This window comes from Schistocerca gregaria, chromosome 6, assembly GCF_023897955.1.
Source record: "Schistocerca gregaria isolate iqSchGreg1 chromosome 6, iqSchGreg1.2, whole genome shotgun sequence".
Taxonomy (NCBI): Eukaryota; Metazoa; Arthropoda; class Insecta; order Orthoptera; family Acrididae; genus Schistocerca; species Schistocerca gregaria.
In genome coordinates, this window is record NC_064925.1 from 312,526,441 (window position 1) to 312,552,016 (window position 25,576).

At 38.9% G+C, this 25,576-nt stretch overlaps 1 protein-coding gene and 1 long non-coding RNA gene across 2 annotated transcripts in view; both read right to left on the reverse strand.

Moving 5' to 3' along the window:
- Positions 1–8,119, reverse strand: part of LOC126278265 (uncharacterized) — a 28,722-nt gene extending 20,603 nt beyond the window's left edge. Inside the window, exon 1 of the long non-coding RNA XR_007550681.1 lies at positions 8,035–8,119. This is a non-coding gene — a long non-coding RNA (uncharacterized LOC126278265). The remainder of the gene's footprint in view (positions 1–8,034) is intronic.
- A 1,810-nt stretch (positions 8,120–9,929) lies between these two features.
- Positions 9,930–25,484, reverse strand: LOC126278263 (methyltransferase N6AMT1). Its single transcript, XM_049978266.1, has 2 exons — positions 25,017–25,484; positions 9,930–10,356 (listed from the first exon to the last, which is right to left on the reverse strand). Exons 1-2 carry the CDS (start codon positions 25,482–25,484, stop codon positions 10,156–10,158), a joined length of 669 nt encoding a protein of 222 aa, XP_049834223.1. The 3' UTR covers positions 9,930–10,155.
- Positions 25,485–25,576: the final 92 nt, after the last annotated feature.

The window sequence follows — 25,576 nt, forward strand, 5'->3', positions numbered from 1 at the left end:
TGTCCTATGCACCCTCCCACCACCACCTACTCCAGTCCTGTAACCCAGAAGGTGTACACGATCAAAGGCAGAGCCACATGTGAAAACACCCACGTTATTTACCAACTGACCTGCCTACACTGTGATGCTTTCTATGTGGGAATGACCAGCAACAAACTGTCCATTCGCATGAATGGACACAGGCAGACAGTGTTTGTTGGTAATGAGGATCACCCTGTGGCTAAACATGCCTTGGTGCACGGCCAGCACATCTTGGCACAGTGTTACACCGTCCGGATTATCTGGATACTTCCCACCAACACCAACCTATCCGAACTCCGGAGATGGGAACTTGCCCTTCAGTATATCCTCTCTTCTCGATGTCCGCCAGGCCTCAACCTCCGCTAATTTCAAGTTGCCGCCACTCATACCTCACCTGTCTTTCAACAACGTCTTTGGCTCTGTACTTCCGCCTCGACTGATATCTGCCTGAACTCTTTGCCTTTACAAATGTCTGCTTGTGTCTGTGTATGTGCGGATGGATATGTGTGTGTGTTCGAGTGTACACCTGTCCTTTTTTCCACCCTAAGGTAAGTCTTTTTGCTCCCGGGATTGGAATGACTCCTTACCATCTCCCTTAAAACCCACATCCTTTCGTCTTTCCCTCTCCTTCCCTCTTTCCTGAAGAAGCAACCGTTGGTTGCGAAAGCTAGAAAGAAACTTCCACATGGGAAAAATATATTAAAAGCAAACATTCCAAGACTTACCAAGCGGGAAAGCGCTGGTAGACAGGCACAATAAAATAACACACAAACACACACACAAAATTTCTAGCTTTCGCAACCAACGGTCAGAATAGCTCAATCCTCAAAATATTTGCTGATTTTGGAACTACTACAAATTGCGTAGCTTTTCTGTTCCCTTGCTGAATGGATGAGTGTAGGACAAGCAATGAGACAGCTCTACACTGAAACCCAAGTGCCCAAACAACAGAAAGAATCCAGACATTGCATTTTTTTTTTATTCTGACAATGTATGAGCGAAACATGTTGCAGCCAAATAGTGTGATATTGGCATATTGACTACAGGAAGCAACAAATCAAAGTGAGGAAAGGAAACTGCTTACTTATAATGACACACAGTCACACACAATAGCAGAGAGACTAAACTAACTTTTGAGCTACAATTGGTAATGGTAAATCCTTGTGGAAAGCAAACAATTTTAGCAGCAAAGGCAACAAAGTCCTATTACCCAAAATCCACAAAGAGAACCATCCTGGCTGTCCCATTGTAGCAGGCTTCAAAGCCCCAGCAGAACGTATCTCAACTCTGGTAGACCAACACCTCCAACCTATCACCCGCAGACTCCCATCCTACATCAAGGACACAAACCACTTCCTAGAACGCCTCAAATCTATTCCCACTCCTCTCCCACCTGAAACCTTTCTTGTCACCATAGATGCTACATCCCTTTACACAAACATCCCACACACCAATGGTCTCTCTGCCCTTGAGCACTACCTCTCCCAACGCCCACCCGAAGATCTTCCAAAAACCTCGTTCCTTATCACACTTACCAACTTCATCCTCACCAATAATTACTTCACTTTTGAAGGCCAGACCTACAAACAAATCAGGGGAACTACCATGGGAACCAGGATGGCTCCGTCCTATGCCAACCTCTTAATGGGCCGCATGGAGGAGGCTTTCCTGAAGACCCAACAGCTGCTTCCCCTAGCCTGGTATAGGTTTATAGATGACATCTTTGTGGTCTGGACTCGTGGTGAAGAAACACTCCTTAATTTCCTCCATAACCTCAACTCCTTTTTGAATCTGAATTTCACCTGGTCCTTCTCCAAAACCCAAGCCACCTTCCTGGATGTTGACCTTCATCTTGTTGAAGCTCACATCCACACCTCTGTCCATATCAAACCCACAAACAAACAACAGTACCTTCACTTTGATAGCTGCCATCCATTCCACATCAAACGCTCCCTTCCCTACAGCCTAGGTATTCGTGGCAAACGTATCTGATCCAGTGATGAATCCCTCAACAATTACACCAATAACCTGACCAATGCTTTCCTCTCCCGCAACTATCCTGCAGACCTTGTCCGCAAACAGATCTCCCGAGCAATACATTCCTCCCCGTCCAACAACAATGTTCCTACCCTCAGACCACACAGAAGCATCTCCCTTGTCACCCAATATTATCCTGGCCTCCGCCAGGGATATGACTTTCTCAAGTCAACCTCTGAAATGAGATCATCCCTTGACAAAATTCTCCCCACACCACCCAGAGTTGCCTTTCGTCACCCCCGTAACCTCCGTAACATCCTCGTTAAACGCTACAATATTCCCAGACTACCTTCTCTACCCAGCGGTTCCTACCCCTGTAACCAACCCCGCTGCAAAACCTGCCCCATGCATCCCCCCACAACCACCTACTCCAGCCCCGCTACTGGTAAAACACACACAATTCAAGGCAGGGCCACGTGTGAAACTACACATGCCATTTATCAGCTGACATGCCTGCACTGCACAGCCTTTTACATTGGTATAACAACTAAACTGGCTGAGCGCATGAACGGACACAGACGAACTGTACGCCTAGGAGATATCCAATACCCAGTAGCGGAGCATGCCCTCCAGCATAATTCTAGGGACCTAGGAACCTGCTACACCGCATGTGCCATTTGGCTTCTCCCACCCAACACCAGTCCCTCTGAACTGCAGAGATGGGAACTTGCACTCCAGCACATCCTTTCATCCTGCCATCCCCCTGGACTGAACCTATGTTAAACAACCTCACTCCCATTTACTCTTCAGTCTTCTCCTCTCTCCTCTTTCCTCTTTCCCTTTCCTTTTTAGCCATTCATGCATCTTTTCATCCTACATCTTTATACTACATACCTCTTTACTTCTGTATGCATCCTCTTTGGTTTGAAGCTGGCACAGTACCTACAGTAGAATATCTTTGGCTTCCCTCTGACAATCATGCCTCCATCCTTGCTTCCCTCCCTGTTTTCCTTTCCCTGTTGCTTCATTACCTGGGTTGTGAGTAACTAAATCCACTTTCCCTTTCTTTCCCCTCTCTCCTCCCTGATGAAGGAACATTTATTCCGAAAGCTAGTAACTTAAATTTTCGGTTTCCTTTTTTTTTTTTTTTTTTTTTTTTTTTTTTTTTTTTTTTTTTGTGTTTCTATCGGCTGTACTGAGCTGAGGTAAGTACTGGCGAGCCCACATATAATGTTGATCTTTTTTGCACGTGTTACACTTTAAGATACATCACACAAATGTGCCAGTAACATTTTTAATAACGACTCAAATGTCTGAGCTTCTGGGCTCAAAATTCTTCTAAATGATCGCCCTCAAAGAGTTGATTTTTAAATGAGAGTCTGACGCCTTGTGATTTAAGAAACTCATCGTACATTCTTGCATATAGTGCATCTTGCGTAAAATGAAATCTACTTATGTAACGCTTTTCAAATCACCATTCGCAATATTTTCCCGCGACCTGTTAGAAATAGGTTCGTTTCAGCAGTTGCAAGAAAGCACCAGATAACAGGCTCACCGCACTTGCGCAGCTACGATGACGCTGGAAGCCCACGTATTCATACGTGTAAAACATTAAAAGATCTTACATATACTATGAAAGAAACAAGACATGAGACGATACTTCAAGAGCGTCAGGATTTCGCGAACCATACTGAAATGCATAATTCGGCTTAAAATGCACATCCGTATGTAAATTTTCTTGGAGTACCAGTACTCATATTTGGTTCTCTATTATGGCATAATGCCATACGTGCACTTGAAATGCAGCGAACAGTTGAAACTAGTCTATAGAGTGAAATTAAACACTTCGTTTCATATAAATTGACTGCCTTAGTAGAAAGGATTAATAAAAGCCAAATCTCTTTAGCAAACTGGCAAAAATAACTTCATTATTCTATAAGGTGATTAATGGTTTACTATCAGAAAGGTGGGGAAAAAATCAAACTACGTGGGAAAAAAATCAAACTATTAACATATTTTAGCCTGCCGTAATTATACGAACGTATTTTAATTCATTTGATAGCTCCCGGCACACAAATCCGTTTTGCTATCATTTAACGTGAGAGCAATAAATGAAGAGGAAATAACAAAATCACTGAACGTAATCACAGGTCACGTGGAGACAACCCACCTCCCCACAACAACTTGGACTGCTCTGTGGAGCCGGCCGCAGTGGCCGAGCGGTTCTAGGCGCTACAATCTGGAACCGCGCGACCGCTGTGGTCGCAGGGTGACTCCTGCCTCGGGCATCGATGTGTGTGATGTCCTTAGGTTAGTTAGGTTTAAGTCGTTCTACGTAGTGGCGCCCAGCCACACTACTGTAACCAGAAGCGGGAGGAGGTACTACTCATACGCGACTCAACTGCGCGTGCGCAAGATCCCGTGCGCAACTACTCATACGAATCTAATTTAAACAGTTGTCACGTCACGCTCATCAGAGGCAATTTGTAGTTATAAAGAATTGCATAGTGTTCCTAAAGCCTTTGACACACTTTGCTGTTGGCAGACACTTGTATGAGCACTGTTTTGCTGTTGTATATGGCGCATTTCCTTTGCAACTTAAATTTTATTTTCGTGTTTTTCCTCTCGTTCATGTTTTGTTGCTGCAGTATTATTCTGCAGTAGCGGGATATAATATCCTTTGTTAGAGTATTGGTTCTTACCAGTCAAAATCACAAAAATTTAGCTGAAAACTAAAACAATGGAAAATTTCCAGAATTCTAAACAATTCCCGGGTTTTTCCCGGATCTCCTCGGTCATACACACCCTGTGCACACATTCTCTCCATAACTGATGTTCATTATTCTAGTTAACAAGATTAAACTTTTTATAAGTTATCATTTTCACGACAAAATTTGGTGTAAAAATCTTACAAAATGGCTTTATGTGCTTGTTATACTTCAGTATCAATCAATGCACATGAAAACCTTTTAGATATTGTAAAGTTATATTAGTGTGCATGTAAAAAGTCAGATAGTGAAGTGATTTGCAGTGAAAAGGGATTGAGTACCATGTGATGCTTCACCCAATAGTATTATCTTGCTACCTCTGCCTTAAGCATGTAAACCAGGGTGCATGAAGGTCATTTGGTGTTAATTTCCATGTTGGTACAGGTATGACAAAGATACTCAGCCTTTGTAGCATTCATTTAGGACAGCACATAGCGAACATGATAAGTATTATTTAGGAAGTGATAGCAATTGTTTTCTTAGCTTTTATATTTATCTACAGGAAAGCCGAAACATTGGCCCATTGCGTTGCTTACTAGGAACACCACAAAGTACGCTACATTTGGAACACGTACATACCTGCTATCGTATTTGCACTTCACTAAAATTAAAGTACCCGTGGTCTAGGGGTAGCGTCTTTGATTCCTAATCAAAACGTCTTCGGTCCTGGGTTCGATCCCCGCCACTGCCTCAATTTTGATAAATAATCAGCATTGGCGGCCGAAGACTTCCGGCATAAGAAGTCAGCCTCATTCTGCCAACGGCTTTGTCAAAGACAGCGGAGGAGCGGATAGAGGTTCAGGGCACTCTTGTCCTAGGGGTGGGAAATTGTCCCTAAAGGCAGAAGAATCAGCAATGATCAACGACATGAGGATGCAGAAGGCAATGGAAACCACTGCATTAAAGACACATAACGTGTATCCACAGGACATGTGGCCTGTAGTTGAAGAAGTGTCATGATGATCTCTCCATTGGCAAAAGATTCCAGAATAGTCCCCCATTCGGATCTCTGGGAGGGGACTGCCAAGGGGGAGGTTACCATGAGAAAAAAGATTGAATAATCAACGAAAGGATAATGTTCTACGAGTCGGAGCATGGAATGTCAGAAGCTTGAATGTGGTAGGGAAACTAGAAAATCTGAAAAGGGAAATGCACAGGCTCAATCTAGATATAGTAGGGGTCAGTGAAGTGAAGTGGAAGGAAGACAAGGATTTCTGGTCAGATGAGAATCGGGTAATATCAACAGCAGCAGAAAATGGTATAACAGGTGTAGGATTCGTTATGAATAGGAAGGTAGGGCAGAGGGTCTGTTACTGTGAACAGTTCAGTGACCGGGTTGTTCTAATCAGAATCGACAGCAGACCAACACCGACAACGATAGTTCAGGCATACATGCCGACGTCGCAAGCTGAAGATGAACGGATAGAGAAAGTGTATGAGGATATTGAAAGGGTAATGCAGTATGTAAAGGGGGGCGGAAATCTAATAGTCATGGGCGACTGGAATGCAGTTGTAGGGGAAGGAGTAGAAGAAAAGGTTACAGGAGAATATGGCTTGGGACAAGGAATGAAAGAGGAGAAAGACTAATTGAGTTCTGTACCAAGTTTCAGCTAGTAATAGCGAATACCCTGTTCAAGAATCACAAGAGGAGGAGGTATACTTTTAAAGGCAGGGAGATACGGGAAGATTTCAATTAGATTACATCATGGTCAGACAGAGATACCGAAATCAGATACTGGAATGTAAGGCGTTCCCAGGAGCAGATATAGACGCAGATCACAATATAGTAGTAATGAAGAGTAGGCTGAAGTTCAAGACATTAGTCAGGAAGAATCAATACGCTAAGAAGTGGGATACGGAAGTTCTAAGGAATGACGAGATACGTTTGAAGTTCTCTAACGCTATAGATACAGCAATAAGGAATCGCACAGTAGGCAACACAGTTGAAGAGGAATGGACGTCTCTAAAAAGGGCCATCACAGAAGTTGGGAAGGAAAACATAGGTACAAAGAAGGTAGCTGCGAAGAAACCATGGGTAACAGAAGAAATACTTCAGTTGATTGATAAAAGGAGGAAGCACAAACATGTTCCGGGAAAATCAGGAATACAGAAATACAAGTCGCTGAGTACTGAAATAAATAGGAAGTGCAGGGAAGCTAAGACGAAATGGCTGCAAGAAAAATGTGAAGACATCGAAAAAGATATGATTGTCGGAAGGACAGACTCAGCATACAGGAAAGTCAAAGCAATCTTTGGTGACATTAAAAGCAACGGTGGTAACATTAAGAGTGCAACGGGAATTCCACTGTTAAATGCAAAGGAGAGAGCAGATAGGTGGAAAGAATACATTGAAAGCCTCTATGAGGGTGAAGATTTGTTTGATGTGATAGAAAAAGAAACAGGAGTAGATTTAGAAGAGATAGGGGATCCAGTATTAGAATCGGAATTTAAAAGAGCTTTGGAGGACTTATGGTCAAATAAGGCAGAAGGAATAGATAACTTTCCATCAGAATTTCTAAAATCATTAGGGGAAGTGGCAACAAAACGACTATTCATGTTGGTGTTGTAACATTACAGGACATATTGAAGTATTCGATACTGTAGACTTTTAGGGGATGTCGATACAGATATGCAAAATGTAAAGGGAAACTTTGGTGATGTTTAAATATTGTACTGTGTCAATATTAGGACATTTTGCACAGAAAGAACAAAAATAGAATTAATGTAAATATATATTAGTGTTAGTAACCTATTTTCATTCAATTTTGTAATTATATTTCATTTTGTAAAAGAAAGACTCACTGTTTGCTGTAGCTCTGATTAATTGTATAAATTATCAGTTTTGAGCTAAATTATTTCGTATAATATGGACAAGATACTTTTAAAAACTCACCAGCTAAAGAGAAAGACTGTAAATGAACGTTTAATGCACACTTCTGGAACTTTCTATGGAGAAATTCTATATTATGATCGCAAAAATACAAAAACTTGTGAAAACTGTTTCATAACCTAATTTCGAAAGACGATTTGTATCAAGAAATATTGCTAAAAAGATTTATTTACGTTTTGAAACACGATTTAAATCATTTTACATATAAATAGTTGTTCAAAATCACTCAAGAAATATCCAGAATCAAATGTCAAGATATTTCTGGAAACATCGGTACAAATCTGGTGAAGGTTATCCAGAAGCTGATAGAAAAATGTTATAAAATCTATTTGGAAATTATGCTTGTAAGAATTTATATGTACTGATCCTTTTACTTACTTTAATCTATACTAAAATTCTGTAATGTCTAATTTAGTTTTAAGTCGTGAATTGCTATCGTATTGTAAACAAAACATTGTCAAAGACTCTCATTGTTTGGAAAGATATTAATACACCTAGGAGTTGTCAGTTGCCAGTTCGGATATGCAGTGCGGTTAGCTCTGAGAGTCAGTTGTTGAGTCTGTGAAGTCTGTCAGTTCTGTTTGTAAATAAACGTCTGTAATGAAGAATTTCTTGTTGTCGTCAATATGAACTCAAGACCTTTTGCACGAAGCAGACACCTCCTAATGCAACGTTTTAATTTGGTTGAGGAAGCTGGGATCGCTATAAGTGCAAACAAATTGAAGTGGAACGTTTTAATGTGGTGTTGAGGAGCTGGGATGTTATAGTGTGTAGAATATATGAGTCTGGTGACATACCATCTGACTTTCGGAAAAGCATCATCCACGCAATTCCGAAGACGGCAAGAGCTGACTAGTGCGAGAATTATCGCACAATCAGCTTAACAGCTCATGCATCGAAGCTGCTTACAAGAATAATATACAGAAGAATGGAAAAGAAAATTGAGAATGCGCTAGGTGACGATCAATTTGGCTTTAGGAAAAGTAAAGGCACGAGAGAGGCAATTCTGACGTTGCGCCTAATAATGGAAGCAAGGCTTAAGAAAAATCAAGACACGTTCATAGTATTTGTCGACCTGGAAAAAGCGTTCGACAACATAAAATGGTGCAAGCTGTTCAAGATGCTGAAAAAAGTAGGGGTAAGCTATAGGGAGAGACGGGTCATATACAATATGTACAACAACCAAGAGGGCATAATAAGAGTGGACGATCAAGAACGAAGTGCTCGTATTAAGAAGGGGGTAAGACAAGGCTGTAGCCTTTCGCCCCTACTCTTCAATCTGTACATCGAGGAAGCAATGATGGAAATAAAAGAAAGGTTCAGGAGTGGAATTAAAATACAAGGTGAAAGGATATCAATGGTACGATTCGCTGATGACATTGCAATCCTGAGTGAAAGTGAAAAAGAATTAAATGATCTGCTGAACGGAATGAACAGTCTAATGAGTACACAGTATGGTTTGAGAGTAAATCAGAGAAAGACGAAGGTAATGAGAAGTAGTAGAAATGAGAACAGCGAGAAACTTAACATCAGGATTGATGGGCACGAAGTCAATGAAGTTAAGGAATTCTGCTACCTAGGCAGTAAAATAACCAATGACGGACGGAGCAAGGAGGACGTCAAAAGCAGACTCGCTATGACAAAAAAGGCATTTCTGGCCAAGAGAAGTCTACTAATATCAAATACCGGCCTTAATCTGAGGAAAAAATTTCTGAGGATGTACGTCTGGAGTACAGCATTGTATGGTAGTGAAACATGGACTGTGGGAAAATCGGAACAGAAGAGAATCGAAGCATTTGAGATGTGGTGCTATAGACAAATGTTGAAAATTAGGTGGACTGATAAGGTAAGGAATGAGGAGGTTCTACGCAGAATCGGAGAGGAAAGGAATATGTGGAAAACACTGATAAGGAGAAGGGACAGGATGATAGGACATCTGCTAAGACATGAGGGAATGACTTCCATGGTACCAGAGGGAGCTGTAGAGGGCATGAACTGTAGAGGAAGACAGAGATTGGAATACGTCAAGCAAATAATTGAGGACGTAGGTTGCAAGTGCTACTCTGAGATGAAGAGGTTAGCACAGGAAAGGAATTCGTGGTGGGCCGCATCAAGCCAGTCAGTAGACTGATGACAAAAAACTGTCAAAAGGCAGTTTTGACAACATTTTAAATTCTTTGGGATTAAGATTTCTGTTTGTTCAGACACCCGATTCATGTTAAGAGGATAAAAGATAGAGATAAATGCAAAAGGTTGGAAATGAAACAACTTCGTCTTACATATTCTTTATTACTTTAACAAACACTTCATGACAGCCAGGTAGTATTTTTTCTCATTTCTGAGTAAAATATAATTCTGTGTTTTCTGCTTGGTTGCAGAAGGAATGTATCAGTTACTAATCTTTTGCCAAAAACAAGAAATTAATAAATTCCTGTAACCAAGAACAGCATACTGGAAAACATACAAAATATTTTTTGAAAAACATCAACTTCACTCTCCCTAAGCTGCAGCCCTTCTGAAACGTAGAACCAAAAGATGTTCACCTCTGATTTTTCTTTGCATCAGAATATTCATTGAAAATCCCACACTGTTCATAATTTTTTCAATTTCAGAAGGACAGTTATCAGAAATAACCAGAAGATAGAAGACACCTGTCTCTGATAACAGTAATGGCACTTGTGAGAAAATACGATCCATCACCTGTGAAAAAATAAATAAATAACAGTTTAAATAGAATATTACAAAAGTACAGAGTAAATCTATGAAAAACAATATGACATAATTGTAACCATGTAAACATTTACTGTGATTTTAGTGTATCTGCATCTGTAACAGTTTAATTAAATAACTGATGCCCTGATACAAGGAGATTCCATTTTCAAGAAAGGATCCAGTGTAAAGTTTCTTAAACTGTTTTACATTCCCTGTAATGCTCTTTAGCACCATATAAATAGAGAATGGTAACAGTTTTCTAAGTGATCAATTCCTTTCTTTTGATTTAACAGAATTTTTTTGACACAGTCCAGCACTGCATGTTGAGTGAAATGTCATTAGGGTTGCAGCCTCAAACTCTCAGCTTGTCTGAAGCTGGTGTTAGTCAGTTATCCCTGAGAGCAATTGGCTATGTTGAATATGGTCCATTTAGGTTCTTTGAGTAGCTAGGAAATGAACAGTGTGAATTAGTAGACAGACATGTGCCATGCCCAGCATTATGTAAATGGAAGAAAGCACAGACAGAGAGATCTTCAAGAAGGGTAGAAAAAGTGATGCACAAAACTACCGTCAAATATCACTGACACATCTGTTTGAGCTCAAATGTAATGAGGTATCTCAAATAGAATAATATCCATTCTAGTCAGGATGGGTTTTGAAAACATCAATCATGCGAGGTGCACCTCATGCTTTTCTGACTTGACATGGTGAAAGTCTTGTATCAAGCAGTCCGATAGATGAAGTATGAAGCCATTTGACTCATTATCAGTACCACACGTACATTTATTGGAAGTACAATCACATGGGGGATCAACTGAAATTTGTGACTGGATTGAGGAAATTTTTCTTGGTAGGGTGGATGCAGCATGGATGACGTTTTATCGGCAGATGTACTTTCAGGCATGCCCCAGGGAAGGGTGCTGGGATAACTACTGTTCATGTTGTATATCAATGACCTTGCAGACAATATTAACATTAACCCCAGATTTTCACAAATGATGTGGCTACCTATAATAAAGTACTGTCTGAAAAGAGCTGCAGAAATCTTTAGTCAGATTTTAAAATGGTGCAAAGATTTGCTACTCATTTTAAATGTTCAGAAATGTAATGTGTAACTCATGAAATGTAAAACATGTCATTTTACTACAATATTAATAAGTCAGAACTGCACATGGCGACTCACAAGTACCTATTGTGACAAGCTTGTTGTGGTATAAAATGGAAGGACACAAAGGCTCAATGACAGTTAAAGCGCATAGCAAACTTCAATTCACAGGTAGGCTAACAGAAAAAAAGCAACCAGTTTCCAAAGGAGATTGCTTACAAAACACTTGTGAACTCATCTTTGGATATTGCTCATGTGTAGGACCGATGTAGGTTTACACACTTTCTGAACATGCCAGGTCAGTATTCTTGTTTCTTAGAAAATATCAGACTTCTTGGTAACATAGCTGCATTTCATCATCTAGCAAATTTCAATGAAGCATAATTGGACTGAATTATGAGCTTATCAAAACTAGGTATATCCATCATTAGGAAACGTCCATGGTCCGTATTTGTGCAAAAATGTCCAATCCGCAGACTTAAATTAGATATTTTTGAATTATGTGACATACACTCTAAGCAACATATTTTTCATGAGGGTCACTACCAATGGTGCAGCTGTTTGTAGAAGCACTTCATTCGTACCTGACGTATAACGCTGTCTCAATTTGAGATATTGTAGTTTATCCAGCACTGTCTCAATATTTTCGTGTTCTAAAACTAAAGCTTCTTAGTTAATCATCTGAAGCTGGATATGTTGTATGTTGCCTTGTTTAGAAACATTCATTCACTGACAATATAGGTGAAGTATTGTAGCAGTACATGATTGCATCCTACTAATTAGAAGTATGCCATCTTCTTTGATAAATAGTAGTTTTTTTTAATACTAGTGCAGATTTTCAATGTATTACTTTCTGCTCATGCTGGCAGTGGAGCATGTTTACAATTTCACTGTGTAAAATTTAAACAATTTATTGATTCTAAAATTATCATGTTTTTTTAAGGCAGTTCCATTTTGAGTTAACAGGGAATATTAAATGTATACAAACAGTTAAAAGGTTTGTTTCGTCCATGGGAGAGTGTCGTGGAGATGCTGAAGAAATTGAACTGGCAAGATAGCTGAAGATGGACACAAACTATACCAAGGAAGCCTGCTTACAATGTTTCAAGATCCAGCTTTAAGTGATGAACCTAGGACTATACTGTAACTTCACATCTATCACTCCTAAGAACTGCAAAGACAAATTTACACTAATTACAGCATGCACTGAGGCATTTAAGCAATATTTTAATGGAACGAGTTAAAAGCCCTATTAACTCGTGCAATGGGTACCACACACTTCACAGTAATTTGTAGAGTACAGATATAGATAAAATTAAATTGCAGAAGACATCACCAGGATTACATATTAACTATTGTTTCATATCTCACCACCAATTCGCTACTGCTGTGGGTTGCTCCTTATGACACAGCGATTCTTTAAAATTAGATCAGTGAAAATTGTGATACCCCTAGAACAGTAGGAAGGGGTCATTTTGAGCCCTAATGAAATATGCCTTAAAAGTACACTATATTTGAACCCTTTCGTAGACATTGGGAATTATACTTCCCAGCTTAAAAGTACCGAAAAAGCTTCTATGGAGTGCAGATTTCCATGGATCATGACATTCTGCCATCTGTAGGAGTCCCTCATGAACTTATTACCACCCACCATTTTCCGTTTCTCGCCAATACTTCTGATTGTTGTGTTATGGCGACTGTCCGTGGCGCTGTTTTGTCAGAAAAGTCAGGTTTTTTTTTCATTATTTTTGTGTTAAAGGAAAGTTTTAACAATATATTCATTATAGAAACATCTTAATATATTTCTTTGACGTTCATAACTGATTCCTGGGTAATTGTGATGCTATTCCAAAAAGTTATGACAATATCTTTTGGTGTGTAGCATGCTTCCCACTGACTTTTTCATGATCCTGTCAGTCAGATCTTTTCCTTGGAACAACTGTAACCTAATTCACACTGAAAAGTAAGTTTTCAGTGAGTATTACTTACCGACATGTGTTTACACAAATACAGCATATTGTTGTACTGATTGTGATGATATACTTCGATATTGTAGTTACTTATATCTAAACATAGCATTACCTTTACAGATGCCTGAAAAACTAGATTTCAGTAACCTAAAGCATGTGGAAGAGATTCCGAATATTCTGTTTCCTTTGCCAGAGCATGACAGCGATTCTAAAAAGGATGTGACTTTGGAGCCCATGGCCATTTTAACAGCTTGGATAAATCGTTTCGTGCCACATCAGTATAGTCGCACATACCATATGATTATGTGCATGAGGAATGTGTAGACGACCTGGCTGAAGGAGGAGGCACTCAAGACGACTCAGATCAACATAGTGTTGAAGACTGAGGTGATGACTGTTCACCTCTTATCAGTGAAGGAGACAGGTGTCATTCAGTAAAAAGTGCTGCTTCAAAACATGTTTTCAGTAAAGTGACAAGAACTATACAACTTTCAAAACTTTTTAATAATGATATTTTCAGCATAATCGTAAATGAAATAGAATAGGTTTTTTGTTGTTGTTGTTGTTGTGGTCTTCAGTCCTGAGACTGGTTTGATGCAGCTCTCCATGCTACTCTATCCTGTGCAAGCCTCTTCATCTCCCAGTACCTACTGCAACCTACATCCTTCTCAATCTGCTTGGTGTATTCATCTCTTGGTCTCCTCCTACAATTTTTACCCTCCACGCTCTCTCCAATACCAAATTGGTGATCCCTTGATGCCTCAGAACATGTCCTACCAACCGATCATTTCTTCTAGTCAAGTTGTGCCACAAACTTCTCTCCAATCCTCTGCAACACCTCATTAGTTACTTGATCTATCCATCCAATCTTCAGCATTCTTCTGTAGCACCACATTTCAAAAGCTTCTATTCTCTTCTTGTCAAAACTATTTATTGTCCATGTTTCACTTCCATACATGGTTACACTCCATACAAATACTTTCAGAAATGACTTCCTGACACTTAAATCTATACTTGATGTTAACAAATTTCTCTTCTTCAGAAACGCTTTCCTTGGCATTGCCAGTCTACATTTTATATCCTCTCTACTTCGACCATCAGCAGTTATTTTGCTCACCAAATAGCAAAATTCCTTTACTACTTTAAATGTCTCATTTCCTAATCTAATTCCATCAGCATCACCCGACTTAATTCGACTACATTCCATTATCCTTGTTTTGCTTTTGTTGATGTTCATCTTATACCCTCCTTTCAAGACACTTTCCATTCCATTCAACTGCTCTTCCAAGTCCTTTGCTGTCTCTGACAGAATTACAATGTCATCAGTGAACCTCAAAGTTTTTATTTCTTCTCCATGGATTTTAATACCTACTCCAAATTTTTCTTTTGTTTCCTTCACTTCTTGCTCAATATACAGACTGAATAACATCGGGGAGAGGCTACAACCCTGTCTCACTCCCTTCCCAACCACTGCTTCCCTTTCATGCCCCTCAACTCTTGTAACTGCCATTTGGTTTCTATACAAATTGTAAATAGCCTTTCGCTCCCTATATTTTGCACCTGCCACCTTCGGAATTTGAAAGAGAGTATTCCAGTCAACATTGTCAAAAGCTTTCTCTAAGTCTACAAATGCTAGAAACGTAGGTTTGCCTTTCCTTAATCCAGCTTCTAAGATAAGTCATAGGGTCAGTATTGCCTCAAGTGTTCCAATATTTCTATGGAATCAAAACTGATCTTCCCCTAGGTCGGTTTATACTAGTTTTTCCATTCGTCTGTAAAGAATTCGCGTTAGTATTTTGCAGCTGTGACTTATTAAACTGATAGTTCGGTAATTTTCACATCTGTCAACACCTGCTTTCTTTGGGATTGGAATTATTATGTTCTTCTTGAAGTCTGAGGGTATTTCGCCTGTCTCGTACATCTTCCTCACCAGATGGTAGAGTTTTGTCAGGACTGGCTCTCCCAAGGCTGTCAATAGTTCAAATGGAATGTTGTCTACTCCCAGGGCCTTGTTTCGACTTAGGTCTTTCAGTGCTCTGTCAAACTCTTCATGCAGTATCATATCTCCCATTTCCATTTCCATCTTCATCTACATCCTCTTCCATTTCCCTAATATTGTCCTCAAGTACATCGCCCTTGTATAAACCCTTTGTATACTCCTTTCCACCTTTCTGCTTTCCCTTCTTTGCTTAGAACTGGGTTTCCATTTGAGCTCTTAATATTCATACACGTGGTTCTCTTTCCTCCAAAGGTCTCTCTAATTTTCCTATAGGCAGTATCTATCTTGCCTCTACATCCTTACATTTATCCTCTAGCCATCCCTGCTTAGCCATTTTGCACTGCCTGTCGATCTCATTTTTGAGACGTTTGTATTTCTTTTTGCCTGTTTCATCTACTGCATTTTTATATTTTCTCCTTTCATCAATTAAATTCAATATTTCTTCTGTTACCCAAGGATTTCTACTAGCCCTCGTCTTTTTACCTACTTGATCCTCTGCTGGCTTCACTACTTCATCCCTCAAAGCTATCCATTCTTCTTCTACTGTATTTCTTTCCCCCATTCCTGTCAATTGTTCCCTTATGCTCTCCCTGTAACTCTGTAAAACCTCTGGTTCTTTCAGGTTATCCAGGTCCCATCTCCTTAAATTCCCACCTTTTTGCAGTTTCTTCAGTTTCAATCTACAGGTCATAACCAATAGATTGTGGCCAGAGTCCACATCTGCCCCTGGAAATGTCTTGCAATTTAAAATCTGGTTCCTAAGTCTCTGTCTTACCATTATATAATCTATCTGATACCTTTTAGTATCTCTAGCGTTCTTCTATGTATACAATCTTCTTTCATGAGTCTTGAACCAAGTGTTAGCTATGATTAAGTTATGCTCTGCACAAAATTCTACCAGACGGCTTCCTCTTTCCTTTCTTACCCCCAATCCATATTCACCTACTGTTTCCTTCTCTCCCATTTCCTACTACCAAATTCCAGTCACCCATGACTATTAAATTTTCGTCTCCCTTCACTATCTGAATAATTTCTTTTATTTCGTCATACATTTCTTCAATTTCTTCGTCATCTACAGAACTACTTGGTATATAAACTTTTACTACTGTAGTAGGCATGGGCTTCATGTCTATCTTGGCCACAATAATGCATTCAGTATGCAGTTTGTAGTAGCTTAACCGCATTGCTATGTATTCGCCTGACCAAAAGTCTTGTTCCTCCTGCCACCGAACTTCACTAATTCCCACTATATCTAACTTTAACCTATCCATTTCCCTTTTTAAATTTTCTAACCTACCTGCCCGATTAAGGGACCTGACATTCCACGCTCCGATCCGTAGAACGCCAGTTTTCTTTCTCCTGATAACAACGTCCTCTTGAGTAGTCCCTGCCCGGAGATCCGAATGGGGGACTATTTTACCTCCGGAATATTTTACCCAAGAGGACGCCATTATCATTAACCATACAGTAAAGCTGCATGCCCTCGGGAAAATTTACGGCTGTAGTTTCCCCTTCCTTTCAACCGTTCGCAGTACCAGCACAGCAAGGCTCTTTTGGTTAGTGTTACAAGGCCAGATCAGTCAATCATCCAGACTGTTGCCCCTGCAACTACTGAAAAGGCTGCTCCTCCTCTTCAGGAACCACACATTTGTCTGGCCTCTCAACAGATACCCCTCCGTTGTGGTTGCACCTACGGTACGGCTATCTGTATCGCTGAGGCACGCAAACCTCCCCACCAATGGAAAGGTCCATGGTTCATTGGGGGGGATAAAATAGGTATGCTACTCAAAATAGAGCTTTGTAACAGGGGAATGTTGGTAAAACAAAAGGATGGAGTCCTACAAACATTAAGGAGATGCAGGCATTTATTGGATGCCTTATTATTATTATTATTATTATTATTGGCATTCATTCAGGAACGTCCAGCATTGTCAAATTTTTGGAGTTCAGATCCAATTCTAAGAGCTGATGCTGTAGCAGAAGTAACGAGCAGTAAGACATTTAAAAAAAGTTGAGAACATCCACTGCAACAACGAGGGTCATAAATTTTGAAGCCACCCAGAGCATTACAAGCTTCACAAACTGCGACCTCTTTCAAAAAAACTTTTAGAGAATTTCAAAGCAAATTACAACCCCTCCTCTTTCCTATCTATTGACAAGAGCACGACTGCTTTTAACGGCTGCTCCAGTATGAAGCTGAGGAAACCAGTCAAGAGAGGAGGTAAAGTGTGGTCTTTATGTGATGCAGAGACAGGATACATATTGACTTTCGATATCTATAGTGGAAAATTAAAAGAAAAGAATGATGGTTACTCACTAGAGGTAAGAGTAGTCCGAAAACTAATACAATGTGTGCATCAGAGGGCTGCACATATGGTGTTTGACAACTTTTTTACATCGCCATGTCCATCTTACTGAAGAAAGGTGTTTACTCCTGTGGAACTGCCAAACTGAATCACAAAGCTGTCCCTATTAAAGTAGGTTATCAAGTGGAGACTTTCAGTTTCAAATAAAAGGTGCCATCTCAGCTGTGAAGTGAATGGACAACTGTGCTGTCACATTGCTGTCTACATTTCATGATCCATGAGAGACAACAGCAGTCGGATCATGAGAGACAACAGCAGTCACTAGCAAGAATAAAGATGAGACACAGTCACATGTACTCTACCAATTAGTTGTGGCTGATTATAACAAAATCATGGTAAGGTTGACAGATTTGAGGAACAGAGAAAGATATGCTCTAGGTAGACATTCTGTCAATTGGTGGCATTGAATTCTTTATTTCTTGACTCATCTAACTATAGTCAACAGCTCTTTGTTGTGGAAGATTCAGAAGTGCTCTACACCAAACCAGGATTAGATAACATTTTGTCCCAAATTAGTGTGACAGCTCACTGCTGGATATTCTAATATGAAATGTAGGGGCAAAATACCTTCATCCACAGCTAGTAATGTCCCACTGCGTATGATTAATATTTTTGCTAGTTTCTTGGGAAATAATTTGTTTTTACTCAGTAGTGTGTTATTTAAAACTCTTCCTAATATTTTATGAGAACACATCAATAAATAATTTAAAAAATAGATATTGTCATCATATTTCTTCATGATGAAAAGTGCCAGTGGGAAAAATACTTCCCATCTGCTGGTATCAGTCAACTGTAGATTGTAAACTAAAACAAGCCACAAAATTGTAATTACGTATTAATTGTAATATTATTTCAAATCTAACATAATTCAGTTCCCCTCCCCATCTATTTTGCGCATGAAATGGTAAGTGAGACTCATTTTTCCATTCTCCAGTGTGTCATGCACATACTTCTGCCACACACTTTGTAGTGGTCTCCAGAGTGTGAATGTAGTTTAAGATCTAGAATTTGTAGATTACTGCTTTGGATTCAAAATATCAAAATTTATAAACAGAAATGTTACCTATTTCTAAAGTTCCTAATATTTCTTAATTTATTTCACATTTGTTTCAAATACCAAAGTCTAACTTTGAACATATTATTGGTACAGTACTCTTTATATATATATATATCTTCGATCGACAGCTTTTTCACATTTCTCACAGATGTCTTTGGTCTTACTACCTTTGCGTATTCCACTATGACACTTCTTTTTCTTTTTGATTTGTCCAATAAAGCATACAATGAAAATGATACAATGTAAATTTTTTAATGCTATTCTTTCTATGATAATGAAATATATTGTACAAATTGAAGATAAAAATGTTTACATTCTGACAACTAAGTAAAAGCAATGATAACCTAAATCATTAAAACAATTTATGATAATTGTATCAATACATAAGGAGAAGCTACTATCAGTTGTCAAAACACTAGAAAGATTTCCTGTTTACTTTTCAATTTTGCTTGTTCCTTCTGATTTACTCTGAACAACAATTATTTGCAACTGTGAGTACAATTCATGTTGCACCTTACAGATTTCTCACATATGTTTTTATATTATATATTTTCTGTTATAGAAAAAGGTGTTTCAGAATGGGTGCCATACATTGTTAAAAAGCTAGCAGGTTGATCATATATTGTGTCTTGCTGTTTTAAGCATTTCATTTCAAACTGGTCCTGCATCTTTTAAAATGAAGTCTGAATCAGTGTTACTACCACTACTTAAGGTGGAAACTAAATTAATACTTTTCAAGGTCAATTCGTTTATCGAAGAATGGTATGCGCAGCAACACCCACAGCCTGATAAACTCATCAATCAGACAAATGGTGGCTATTTTATTTTTCAAGGAAGGAAGTCTAATTAAAGGAGTAATTAAATATTTGATATGTGGATTTAAATTCAGTATGTCACATCATCACTTTTGTGATGTGTTGTTAAGACAGCAATCCTTTATTTGCACACTGTGTACTGTTGTTTTCTATGATTGGTCTCGCCATTAATTTTAAAAAGACACAAGACATTCAATGCTGCACATCTATACTACACCAATGATAAACGTGACACATAGCGAGGAAATAATAAATAGGGTGGAAACTTCAAAATTCTTAAGCTTCCATACTGATCAGGATATAAACAAGAAAAAGCACATTTTGGAACTTTTAAAAACAACTTTGCACTTAGAATCATTGTAAATCTTGGGTAGAGAAAAATCAGTAAGTTGACATATTTTGCATACTTTCATTAAATAATGTCATATGGAATAATGTTCTGTAGTAACTCGTCTTTACAAAAGAAAGTCTTTGTTGCTCAAAAACGTACTGGAAGAATAATATGTAGTGCTCACCCATGATATCTTGAAGACATCTGTTTAAGGAGTTGAACATTCTGACTGCTACTTCACGGTATATTTACTCCCTCATGAAGTTTGTTGTAAATTAGCCACTACAGTTCAAAAGGAACAACGATGTACATAATTGCAACAACAGAAGGAAGAATGACACTCATTACTACACATTAAGATTGTCTTTAGTACAAGAAAAATTTTGAAACATCTTTAAAAAGTTTCTCCTTGACAACTCCTTCTGCACCACAGAAGATTTTCTGTTATTGTAATTTCTAAAATTTGGTTGGTAGGAACTACTAACTCACATCTGCGTATTTTTTTAAGTACCCTATGCAAGTTCAGCATGTAGTCATATTAACAAATTAATTTATATTAAAAACAAAGATTCCAAGACTTACCAAGTGGGAAAGCGCCGGTAGATAGGCACAATAAATAAAACACACAAACACAGACACAGAATTTCTAGCTTTCGCAACCGACGGTTGCTTCTTCAGGAAAGAGAGAAGGAGAGGGAAAGACGAAAGGATGTGGGTTACATCCTTTCGTCTTCCCCTCTCCTTCCCTCTTTCCTGAAGAGGCAACCATCGGTTGCGAAAGCTAGAAATTCTGTGTGTGTGTTTGTGTGTTTAATTTATTTTAAAGGATGTGGGTTACATCCTTTCGTCTTTCCCTCTCCTTCCCTCTTTCCTGAAGAAGCAACCGTCGGTTGTGAAAGCTAGAAATTCTGTGTGTGTGTTTGTGTGTTTTATTTATTGTGCCTATCTACCAGCGCTTTCCCGCTTGGTAAGTCTTGGAATCTTTGTTTTTAATATATAACAAATTAATTTGTAATGTGAATGTAAAATGACTTGTTCCATATCATTACAATTTATAATGCACAATGATTCATAGAATATCTAACTAAGTAAGTAATGTTGAGCAGATTCATTTATCTTTAACCTTGTCATCTACTCTTTGCTGCCAGACAAAGGATACATTAAACCACACATACAGTCACTTCTTCAATTTCTTGTTGTTGTCCTGCTCTTTGTTCTTTACTGCCCATGAATTCATCTACAAGCTCAAGAATGTATGCTTGCTTTTTCAGATTAGTTTTAGTCATTTGGTTGTGGATGATACATACATTTAGTGCGCCTTTAAATGTATGTATCTCCTGCAAGCAACCACAGTTGAGGGTTTATGAATCATTTGATCAATGAAACCACATCAAATTCCATGGTATTATAGAAGGAAACAGTTTCTTGTTTCTTTCTTTCTTTCTTTCTTTCTTGACTCCCTGACACTTCAGGATGTACAGTTATGATAATACCATTATTATTATTATTATTATTCTGCAAACAAAGGAAAATCTGGGATGGAATAATGTCAATATGATAAAAAGGATAGATTGCTACTCACAATATAGTGGAGACGTTGAGTCAGACAGGCACACAGAAAAGACCTCCTTCAAAATTAGGAGGGGGGCGGGGGGGGGGGACCAACAACAAAGACACACACACACACACACACACACACACACACACACAAACACACACACACACACACACACGAATGTGCATCTCTCTCTCTCTCTCTCTCTCTCTCTCTCTCTCTCTCTCTCTCTCTCACACACACACACACACACACACACACACACACACACATGACCACACTCTCTGGCTGATGAGCCTCTGCAGCTGGAGATAGTGGTCATGTGTATGTGACTTGCATTTGCATGTGGGCGTGTGTACTGTTTAGTTGGGAAGAAGGCCATTTGGCCAAAAGCTTGCTTGTTTGACAGTCTTTTCATTGTACCTATCTGTGACTCAACATCTTACTCTTCTTCCCTTGGGATACTGCCAGGGTGAATTATGCTTTATCAGTGGTTCCCAAGATGGATGAATAATTCGGAACAGTTGTTTATCGAGCAACTGGGTATTGCAAATCTTGTTCATTGTTCCACTAATGACACTTTCTTGTTTTGAAGATTATTTGAAAGATGAAAAAATGTGAAAAAGTTGTCTGTTGTCACATTCCTTCCCTAGTTTAGAAATAGCTCCACAAGGCAAAGAATGACTACTCTCCCAATGGACAGTTGTATGCTTGGCCTTCCTCCTAACTGACTTATAGGAATGCACTGCAAATGTACTTTGACGTCTGCAGCTAACCAAAATTTAGGTCCATAATTATTAGGTCAATGTGGATTAAACTGGGTAAACCTGCACTTATCTGTAACTGCTGATCAGTTGCAATATTTTCACCAGAATTGTAACTGTGGAAACAGTTTTCCATAAGCTTGTTCCACTTTTCAGAAATAGATTGAACTTATTTGCACGAATGCATTGAGCTCACAATGGCTTCTTTTCAAATAAAACGTATCTGACAAGTTGGCGGAATCCCTGTCTTTTAGGCTCCCAAAAATACAACTAAAGGTCATCTAAGGAAACATCTGTGGCACAAAGAACACCTCTAAAGCACATGACAGCAGTCATTGCCTTCAATTCCTGCAACAACACAGTCCAAACTGTGGTTTTCATTTCTTTCTGAGCATTTGATTATGTGTAGTATGTTTCCTAAGATACACAGCATAGAATATCTTAACTAAGTCGAAAAGCATAGGTGATGGAACTGTCCACTCAGTAGCACACATAGGGACAGGGCTATCTTTTCTTCAGGATATTCAAAGCAGCGCCTCTGGCAATGGCTTGTTAGTTATTTTCCATTCCATTTCATCTTTAGCAGCCAACTCCACTGTTGTGTGGCAGTTGACTCCCAAGACTATTGTGGAGAGAATTGAGATAGAGCAATGTCTGCTGACAATAGCTCCCCCTCAACCATACTATCTTTGTCATAAAGCTGTATCTGACAGAAAATCATTGTCTGAATCTGATCAGTCACTCTCTGATTCAACATCTGTGTTTTCAAGAATACTCAACATATCTCACTTACAAGGGAACAACACCTACTTGTCATCACTGATTTTGTCCAAATTTGGCCAGAAATGAAAATGAAAACAGTGGGAGCTCCAGATGGCTGAAAGTTTGGGAAAGAAATAGCAGATTTGGCATGGGTCAGGTAAGGCATGACTCGAGGTAATGACTGGCACAGCAGAAAGTGTGTGCAACAGTAACCCGATAGTCACGGGATTGAGCCCCTATGCTTTTTCTTTCTGATTTTCAATTTTTGTGTTACTTATAATGTAAGTAAACTAAGATATTGCACGATATAATATATTTACATGACTGAACTTTACGTGTTGGGGAACAAGTTTCCTTTATTAATTAACTCATGGGGAGGCCAAAAACATCCAAAAGTATGCAATGAGATTTTTCAACATGAAGAGCAACTATCATCGTGCAGTCTAACAGTGAGTCTGGAAACGATCATATTAGCAGTTTATGCCAGTAAGACCAATACTTTGACAAGTCAGCAATCTCTGACTAGAGTACCAAATAAGAAAGTCGCAGTGTAAACAACCGCAACAGTCTTTTCTAATGGATGGAGCGAGAACGAGAATGTATTTCTGCACAGATGCAAAGTCATTTTGTACAAGCTAATCTGAATGTATCCACTAATTTAGTCACCCACTTCTACTGGCCCTTAATGTAAGCTAACACCACATATATCGTGTCTCTCCTAAGAGTTGTCAGACGTATTTTCCATGGTGTTTTGCAGATTTTTCAATTTCATTTTTCGAATGTGTAGCTGGTGTCAGTCCAAACAAATACTGATGATCATATGTTTCACACAACAACCAGTGTCAATGGAATGCACTAGTTTGTTTCCCATTTCAAACAAAATTATTTTTAATTTGAAATTTTATGTGCTCATTTGACATTCATTTTACTGATACATATTACCAGATATACTAAGACACAAGGAATAACTGGTACTCCAACAGCAATTTAGCAGCATGCTCCTGTATGGTGGTAGCATTCAGTGCACGACAGTGCAGTGCTGTCATTGCTCATTATTCTTCATATTTTCTTGTCCTGTTGATACATGTTGGTAAAATGAATATCGTGCTTAACTACTTTGAATTGCTCTGTCAAATGGGCATGTAAAATCCTGCATTTAAAAATCATTTTTTTGTAATGGGGAACAAACTGACACTCTCAATCAATGCTGGGCATTGCATGAAAGATGCGATGAGCAGTATTTGTTTGGGCTGACTCCAGTTACACACTGCAAAACCAAAATTGCAAGTACTTCCAAAACATCACACAAAATGTGCCTGATGACTTATGAGGGACACCCTGTATTACATACATAAATTTGGTAGCATCTGTATAGTCTTACAAATGATATATCACAATCTTTAATTTTATAATGCAGGTAATGTGGAGATATAAATTTGATTCGCTGGGGAAGGGGGAAGGGGGGGGGGGGGGGGTGTGCCTGCTGCTCACCCTGCCCCCCGCCCCCCTCAACTCATGAGAGTGTTTTGTTCAATAAATATAAATCTGCAATAGATTACATTCACTGGAAACATGAAAACATAAATCCAAGCCACTACAGTAAATTGTGGCCTATACTAACTGAGAAAATGAATTATTTATATAAATCAATTCACAAATTCCACATCAACTAAATAAAATATGTTATTTTAGTACTGCATTATATTTTAACTATGGCTGCAACTAGTTAAGTAGATTTTCTTTTCTTGTTGGCTATTCTCACTGTTGTGACTGAGCTGTAGAAAAAAAATGATATCATCGGTATAGACAATGGCTTCAAATGTCTCAAAAACTCTTATTGTGACTGAATCTAAAAATCTGCCTTACAACTTTTATGTATTTACAGAAAAGGGAACAAGGTTTGCATAATAAAATAGATACTAACCTCCCTTCCTTTCAATCCGCCAGCCCAAGAGCGTGTTATGTCATCACTTCTGCCACATGAGCTTATCTCTTCTGAAGGAGTTACAACATATGGAGGATTAAATATCAATATGTCCACTACTCCCCGAAGTACTACAGCACTGACCAAATCAGTATTTATTGTATCAACATTTGCGCTGTTAGAGAGACTTGTTTTCTGTGTTGCTTTGCAAGCCACAAAACTGATATCTGTAGCCATGCAGTGACAGCTGTTACCAAGAAACATAGATATAGCTGTAATTACAGCCCCAGAACCACTTCCAACTTCCAAGCACACTGAGGGTTTGAGTGTACTGATTAACTGTAGATCATCTTCCAAGGCATCAATAAGCAAAAATGTATCCTCAGCTGGTTCATAAACAGCATCAAAATCACAACTTGACATATGTGAAAGTGATGGTGTGATAATTTTGAATTCATACTTGCTCATTTTAGAATAGCAAGCAGAAAATCAGTTCCCCAGTTTCCTAACAAAAATGCTATGTGCAGAAGGTAAATGTCCACAATTACACCATGCTGAAA

Bases quoted from the DNA above. Each gene is read 5' to 3' on its own strand.
- LOC126278263 (XM_049978266.1), bottom strand. From the start codon at position 25,484: ATGAGCAAGTATGAATTCAAAATTATCACACCATCACTTTCACATATG. The intron at 10,357-25,016 runs GTTAGTATCTAT...ATTTTTTCACAG, and splicing joins GCGGATTGAAAGGAAGGGAG to GTGATGGATCGTATTTTCTC.